This window comes from Brienomyrus brachyistius, chromosome 8 (assembly GCF_023856365.1).
Source record: "Brienomyrus brachyistius isolate T26 chromosome 8, BBRACH_0.4, whole genome shotgun sequence".
NCBI lineage: Eukaryota > Metazoa > Chordata > Actinopteri > Osteoglossiformes > Mormyridae > Brienomyrus > Brienomyrus brachyistius.
Window position 1 is genome coordinate 11,677,345 of NC_064540.1, and position 8,794 is coordinate 11,686,138.

The 8,794-nt window shown below is 42.7% G+C and overlaps 1 protein-coding gene across 1 annotated transcript; it reads right to left on the reverse strand.

Moving 5' to 3' along the window:
* Positions 1-6,806: 6,806 nt before the first annotated feature.
* rh50 (Rh50-like protein) lies at positions 6,807-8,794 on the reverse strand. The gene has a single exon (XM_049021801.1). It carries the CDS (start codon positions 8,666-8,668, stop codon positions 7,247-7,249), a length of 1,422 nt encoding a protein of 473 aa, XP_048877758.1. The 5' UTR covers positions 8,669-8,794; the 3' UTR covers positions 6,807-7,246.

The following is an 8,794-nucleotide window of genomic DNA, read 5'->3' on the forward strand; positions in this document are numbered from 1 at the left end:
GTTTCAGCTGTGACCATATATCTGGGACTGATTAAAATTGTAATGTTTGTTTTTCTTTTAGTGATTGTTGTACATATTTCATACATATCAATAAAATGTTGAAAAACACGATTACCCGGATGTCCACCCGTTAGCTCCAAATCATACAAATGGCCTTTTGGGGGTTTTAAGGAGTATGAAAGCACAAGTGTCACCTTAAGTCATTTTCACACCATAAGATACTGCTAACAAATCAACTAGATGTCCCCCTGGCATATATTTTTAATAGATATCGATGTGCAGAGTGTCAAATGCAACCTGCTGGTCAATATACTTGCTTGCTGTCTGTCTTAGCTTGTACAGGCAGTGTAATGTTACTCCCAGCTTATACAGTTAATAAATAGTTTATGGCATGGGGTAGGCCCATTTTCAGCATTTGGTATTGTAATAGGGGACATGGAGAGCTGTGTCAGGCGTTTGTCAGTGAAACTGCTGATGTGATTCATTATGTGTCCCCTTTCATGGCGTCCTCAAGGGCAGGGCTGCAGTGGACATTCAGGAGCCACACTCTCGTTGTTGATCTTCAGACATTTCATTGAGGTAGATGAAGATGGATGTGGTGACGAGTGGCTCTGTGGGTTTGGTCTCTGTGTCTGTGAACAAAAGGCTGAAGCTTCAAATCCCATGGTCAGCAAAGTACTTCCACTGTTGGTCCCACGCGCAAGGTCCTCAATGCCTGACTCTGCTGCCTCAGTTGTACATTACTTTAGAAGGAAATGTCTTCTATGTTATATCTTGCTTTTGCAAATAAGGAGTAAACAATGATGTTCATGCTACTTGGACAATATACTTGATGGTCATCCTGTTCTAGTGTTAAAAGCACATACAGATCTGTTGGATAAACAGGAGATGGACAAAATAATTGAAACACCTAGTAATATATTAGCCATTGATGTAATGATATACAGGACAACTTTTTGAGCAATGTTGCTCGGGCACTTTTCCAGTGAAATTGGAGAATGATAGTCAGTGGGCAACTTTTCACTATCATTCAGACCCAGATAAATTGCCCATTGCCCATCAAGCTGGCAACTGCCTGACAACATTGCTGAAAAAGTAGCCTTGTGTATTTTCAGCCTGCCCCCTGTTTGAAAATGGCACAAGCGATCAGTATTTCCTGATCTTGGACAAATGCACCCAAATCCTGACAGGCTCAAGTTGCTGATAAAAAAAACAATTTCTAGAATTTTTCCTTACATGCATACATTTTAATCGTAAACAAACACGAGCTGTGTTGGGATAACAAAGGTTTCTTTGGCATTGTAAGTATTTTGGAGACGTCTGTCCCCAGTCAAAGATATTATTTTGAAAGCTTTTACCCTTGGCAACAATCAGCATAAATCGTGTCTCAATTAGATCAGTGGCCGCAGCATTTGGTCAGCTTTCCCTACAGGATGTCTGCATTATGCAGTCCTGAAAACTGCAAATAAGAGTGAAAAATTGCCTTACCTGTGTTTAATTTGACTTATTTCTGCTTAATTCCATTCCTGGCTTTGTATCCTAAGTTTTCCTGCCCACCACTGATTGGCCACTATCCCCGCCGCCAGAGTGACTGGTGCACAAAGCTGTTGTGCAACATAGTTTTAAAATATAAGGTGTGACTTGCAATATGTCATTGATCTCGTCTTTTCCGGGCTGTTATTTTCTTTCTGTGTGAATGAGCTTCAAGTTATTGGGTGGTTGAGAGGTCCATCAGAAAGGAGGGTTGGCAGTCCCCATGTTACAAGGTGGTTGGCTGGAAACCCTTGCAGCAAAATCCTAATGGATAGGCCTGTGTGTGGGTTCATTTTGTTAAGTAGGCCAAGTGCTACACATTGAATGCTGTGACTTGTGTGTATATGCAGTGTAAATTCATGGGTGAAATCTGTCATATTTAATGGGACGGTTTTTTCTGTTTTGATCATTTTAACTAGTTTTTAATCTATAGGCCTATGACAGACATTGGTCTTTGGACCCTCGCCGTCATACAAATGCTGGGATCAGCATACTTTGTGCAGTGAGTCTATGTTATTCATATAAACAAACAAGAAGTGCACAGTTCCCCTAATGGCCATATATAATTAAGTCGGATGTGGAATTTCGGTCGGATTTGTTTTTATGTTACGATGTTTTATTTTGAAATTTCTAAAGTCTGGAAACTAGCCGCTGTACTGCAGACAAGTCGATCGGGGGCAGAGTGGGTAAGGGGATTATTAATATCAAAGACATAATAAGGAAGAGTACCTCTCTTTGGTGTCAGTCCTTCTTGATTGTATGTTATACCATATTGGACTATTCTTCAAATCTCTGGTTCTTTAAAGATTAAGAAGGCTGAAATCGCCAATGTACTCTAAGCTCCAGAATGTCCCATAAAGGCTCATTTGTGTTCAGATCTGGTGACTGGGGAGGCTGTGGCAGGTGTTTGCCTTCATTCTGGTGTTTACACCATCACTGGTGATTTTGTGCACAGGGGCTTTAATATCTTAGAATATGGGAACAATATGAGGGAACAGTGACTGCACCACTGAATGCACCTGGTCTTAAAGAGTGGCCTCATGTTCTCTGGCTATTATACGACCAATCAGGGCAATTGGCAGGTCTAATGACTCTCATCAGACTCTCATCAGGCATCCTTTGGCTTTATCCTAACACCCACTGGATGTAGCAAAATGGGTGAACGGTGACTCATCAGACCACAGTGCATTACTGCCCTTCGCTGTTCTGTGCACCTTACAGCATCTTCGTGCATTAATCTTGGATACAAGTGGCTCCTGAACTAAATCCCAGCTTTGTGTTGCTCCCAATGTACAGTTGCACAGAGATGGTGAGTCAGATCTATAGTAATACTGCAAGGGGCCGTACATGCCTAAACTGAAAAAAGATATATTTTAGAGAGTCTTCAGTGCTATCTATCCATCTAGGTCAGGGGTGGACAATCTTATCTGCAGTGTCTGTGCAGGGTTTTGGGATAACCTTTAGGTGAGCTGTTCCTTAGATCTGAGGACACTTCAGATAGTCAGTCCCCTAATTACTGACATTCAGCAGAATATGATTCACTTTTGTAGCTGTAATTGTGGGGGGGGCATGAAGTGGTAGGACTTAATGGTGGATTTAATGGTGTGCCACCCCCCCTCCATTTACCCCCCCCCCCCCACATCAAAATAATAAAACCACAATATGGATAATTATCTTTCCAAAGTAGGACCTCAGAAGACCGTAAATATCACACCCCCCGATGGCCACTTAACAGCCCTGCAATACTTGATAAGGACACTATGAGATAAAACAATGTAAGATAAGAATATAAAGATATGATAAAGAATAAATAATAAATATGTACTGTAATATGGGGATAAGGTAGCTATGCAGAATGTGCAAAATGACAATGAACTGTAAGTGTTGTTGAAAAAGTGCAGGAAGTATATTGACAAACTAGTCTCATATATGTGCATTTGTACTCATGTACTATAATATGGTGTGAAAACCTGCATTTTAGATCAGTCATATTTCGGATGCCAACTTATTTTACTTCTAATCATTGACCCTTTGATCTTTAGCTGAAATAACCTCCTTTATATCTGCCCAGTTCATTCAGCAGACACTCATTCTAGACTAAATGGTCTGTAGCTTAAATCATAAATTATACGATTCATTACACTTTCAATCTACACAAATGCTTCAGTTCCAAAAATGAATCAATGTTACTTAAAGTGACTTTGTCCTGGACAAAATGGTGATTTTGATCATTAAAACTATTTTCATTCCTCTTTCCTTTACATAACTGATTGCACTCTGGTCAGTTTGGTGAACCAGTTTCTACTACCTCAGATCCATTTGAAATAATTAATAACCATTTAAAATTTCATGGAACATTCCTATAATTAAGCACATTATTTTACATCTACTATAAGAAAAAGTATAAAAAAATGTATACTTTTTATAATTTTATTGCCTTGTGTTCTGAAATAATACTAAAGAGAGCACATTACTTTCAACATTTCGATTTTAGAGTTCTTATGAAACTGATGCGTAGATCCAGAGTACATCCTCCGTATCTCCATAAGTACTTAAGGATGTAAGTGAGGCTGCAGCTTTACTGCCTAAACTCCATATTAGTGTGTTTTGTCGCAGGTCATCCATTCTGGTGTTATGATTGTGTCAGCCAATCAGCTTCCAGATATTCTCCACAGTGTAGCAGCACACATTGATGTCTAAGCATGTAAAGAACTAAATAATTCTGCTGTGTCCCTTATTCTTCTACTGTTTTGCTCTTTCCCCAGGTTACATAATACTGGTGTTATTTCGCAACACAGTGAGCTGAAGTCACTGATAAAATGCTTCTGTTAACACTGCTCTGTTCACCCAATACATGACTTACTGTACTGACCAACAGCAGGTGGCGCTATTCAAAACCATGCATAACAGTTTAATTGGATTTCTAATTCTCTGATGTCTCACAATGCCAGTGCAGAGTTAAAGGGTTAATTTTTTTAGGAAAATTGGGTTACTTAGCCTGCATGTATTTCTATCAGAAGGTGAAGAGTAAAACTGCTAGCAAGATAAGTAAGCATGGTGAAAATCATCTGGCAAGGAACTAAGAACGGATATCTATACACAAAGCAATGATAGTTTTTAATGATCTGCAGAGGTCAATAACCTCAGCATCATACCCTCTGTACTCTTCATAGATAATGTCATCAAATATGTTGCTGAGTGCACAAACAGCATTTTCCCATCTGTGCACTTGCACAATTACCTTCATAACACATTTGCAGTGATACAGGATAAGCAATCATTATTGCATTGTTAGAGTATACACCTATCATTCCACTAAATCGTACTGTCAAGAGAATCATCACTAGACAGACACAGGGTAAATAACTCTGCCACCGTAACAGGCATTGCAAAATCGTAATGAAAAGAGTGAACTTGCAAACAAACCAAGTCAAATTAAGTGACGCATCTCAACCTGAGCTCATCCATTTGTGTCACCAATCTAAAGAATCATTAGCTATTGCAATTGGGTGATATGGTGCCTCGCACTGATACCCCATCTGGGGGGGACCCCAGCCCCATGTGACCCTGACCAGGTGGATGGATGGGTGGTGATCTCTTCAAGGACAATTTGGATGACGTCAATTAATGTAGAAAGACTAAAACATCAAGTGTATTTTATAAGTATTTTCAGCCTGAAAACCAGGCAAAAAGAGCATCTGAGTCTATAATCACATACACGAGGTGTGTTTTCCTTTGTACATCAAAGGAAAAGGGGAATCAGATCTGTACCTGTATTGATGTACTATTGTGTGTTTGTGCTGGGTCTCCATCAGGGCTTTTCGAGTAGATTGGAGAGGGTTGGGGGTCGTCCAACATAACAATTAGCCTGACCGTCTGTGATTGAAAGTGGTTTTGGTTAAATATGCCAACCCAGGGGTCCCTGCTCAGTAAAATTCCAAAGAGGTGCTCAGAATGGAGACACTTCCAACCATCCATGCAAAATGAGCAGCTGCTCAGGCACCCCAAGGGCGCCCTGCACGTCTCGGGGCCCAGTCCCAGCAACCAAGCTGCTGGCACAGATGGCATTTCTTGTTTCAGGTTAGCCTGGAGCGTCCTGCTGAACGTGCCCCAAACTGTTGTTCACTGAACCAAGGGAAGCAGCTGATTTTGTCCCCAACGGAAACCATGGAAACAGATGCAAGTCAGCCCTCTGCACAACTCTGTATGCCAGCAAGCCAGTGGTCTGGGAGGAGCTACATAATCCAAAAGGCATGAGCGAATATTTCCCTAAGCAGGGAGGACAGCCATTTCCCACACCTCAGCAAGCCGCCGGGCGCTTCCAGCAAAAACAGCCAGAGCTGAAGTAACCTGAAACAAACGCAGTACAAAACAAGAAGCGCACGGTGATCTAACTCATCAGACGCGCTGCCTGTCAGTCACGCGGGACACATAACACTTCATTGTTGAGCTAAGGGTTTGTCTGCAAAGAAAACAATCGCCGACACCCGCAGAAAGAGGGCAGCAGCTCGGACTGTCGTTCTCCGCCGCATTCCTCCTCTGGCTTTGCAAACAGAGCGGCCCTCGCGAGGTCCTGGGAAGGCAGCCACAAAGCAGGAGGACAAAGCCGCCTCTCTTCTGCCCAACCTGTCCACCACTGCTGTCATATTTTCCAAGAAGGCCATCACACCTATTTTTAATCAGATAGACAAACTGATCGATTTACTTTGGAGCCAGATCTTGACATTTAGCTCTTCCTGAGTTTATGTTGTTCTAAGCTTCTTTCCTACAGCGTGTGTGGGATAACTTTCTGTTTTTGCTACATTAGCAAACTGTGTTTCTTCTGGTGTTGATAAAATGTGTGTTAATCAATTAAATCTGATTGATTACACCATTGATGTGTCCTGCATTTTTTTCCGTCTCCATTGCACCTTCTGCTGTGCTACAGTCAATACATGTTTTTTGGTAAATGGTAAATGGACTGCATTTATATAGCGCCTTTCTACTCCTACGAGTACTCAAAGCGCTTTACATTTCATGCCTCACATTCACCCATCCACACACTCATTCACACACCGGTGGCGGAGGCTGCCGTGCAAGGCGCCAACCTGCTTTTGTTGACAAAAAAGTTATTTACAAAAGGGCATTTATTTCGTTTGGCACCCAACAATTAGCATCACCATCATCAAAAAATTCTTGAACACATATATATAATATATATATGTTTCACTTTATAATAATGAACAACAAATTACAATGTAGACCAAACACATTTCCAAATCAGATACCTCCACTGAATTTTTACAGAAAATTATGAAACCAGTCGTTTTGTTCATTGTCTTTGGAAAAATAATAATTGTGCAAAATAGGATTCAAAATACTTCAAGAAGACTAGCCTGTGCCAAAAATAAACCGCTAAAAAACAGACTATTAAAACTATTTTAAACTAGAAGTTGAATTCTAGTGAGTCAAACTAGTGCATGGTTACACAAAAACTGGCATTTTAAAAGATAACTAACAACTGCTTAACTGGTCACTCTGACCGGTTAATTTGCAAAATAAATGGTAAGACAGTAAGGGGATCTCAGCATGCTTGGAAATCAAGATTTGGTCCCACATGGCAACAATAAAAAAATGAAGATATTATTACTGTAGTAACAGAAAACACTGGATGGACTAAGAAATGATTTTGCTACAGTACAATAGCATCTGTTGAGCCAGATGTCTGACAAACTTATACCTTCGTGTCTTCTGGACCCTCGGGGAGCTTGGGAACTGCTAGACTCTCATGGTCAGAGGGCACATGGAAGTACGGCTTATCACTAAAGCAGCACTCATCGGAAGGCGAGGCTAGGAAAGGAAGCTTCAAGACAAATCCTGTTGCAATGCCGCCCACTGCTGCCACCCCTATGGTGGAGAACATAGCAGCCACCTGGTAGAGGGCCTGCTCCGAGGCGGTGCGACCCAAGCCCGGCTGGAGGCCTGGTATGAGCTGCTGCAGTTCATGAAGCCTGGGGTCCCCTTCCATAGGTGCTCTATGGGCAAAGGTCTGATACAGGCTTGGCCCATAAGTGTCTTCGTTTGCCATCATAATGCCCCAAATTCCACCCAGGCAGGAGATGATTCCAGTCAGGCCGTGCAAGTTGTGGATGCCGCATTGGTCCTGGATCCTACAGCGCTGAGCCAGGAATGGAGTGAGGTATTTGTAGCCGAAGAAGCAGGCGATGCACCCAAGCACACCAAGAATGTATGCAGCCACCGGTGAGATCATCATGTCAACAGACGCCCCCACTGTCACACCCCCTGCCAGGGTGACGTTCTGGATATCAGCCATGGTGAGCTTGCCCCGTTGGCTTAGCAGGGCGGAGAGCGCGAAAGCAGTGAGGGTGGAGGCACTAAGGCCGATGAACGTGTGGAGAATGGCCCGGTGCTGGTCATCTCCCTTGAAAGTCACAGCGGAGTTAAAGGACGGCCAGAAGACCCAGAGAAACAGGGTCCCCATCATTGAAAGAATGTCTGACTGGTAGCTGGTGGCTTCATTTTCGTGGCCGTTGTTGAGGCTTGGCCGATACAGAACAAACGTGACTCCCAGCCCAAAATAACAAGCAAAGACGTGAATAAGAATGGACCCACCTGCATCGTTGATTCTTAGGTGGTTAAGGACAGCCCACTCAGTGATGGAAAAAACTAGGACCTCCAGCAAAGCCATAACCAGGAGCTGCACAGGACTGGTCTTTCCCAGTACAGCGCCATAGCTGATCAGCACCACTGCGCAGGCAAACTCAGCATTGAGGAGGTTAACTACCCCTAGGTGAATCTTGCCGTCAGAGTAGAACTGAAAGTACCCCTGCACAAGAATCGCCCACTGGATGGCAAAGGTGGCCGTGAGGAAGTTAAAAACCAAGCCACCGAACCCATAGCGATGCAAAAAGGCGAGAAGGCAGCCAAAGCCGATGAATATCATCACCTGAACGTCAACAAAGACAGGATAGTCCTTATAGAGATCATTTTCCATTGGATTTGTCATGTTGTCCTGTAGCTTTGCGTTAGCATCAGTGTCATATGTAACAAAGCCAGCATAGAGAGCAATGAACACAATCTCAGAGACAAGTACGAGGGCAGGGAGGCGTATTTTCAAACTTGTGGATTTCTTCATCTTACTAAGAGCGATCACAAAGCAGTGAATGGCATTACTGCACACACTCTTTCCTTATATCGTCTCCTCCCAGATAAGACCTGCCTCAGGCATTGGCTAAAAACAAGGTCACCCACGGAGAGAGAC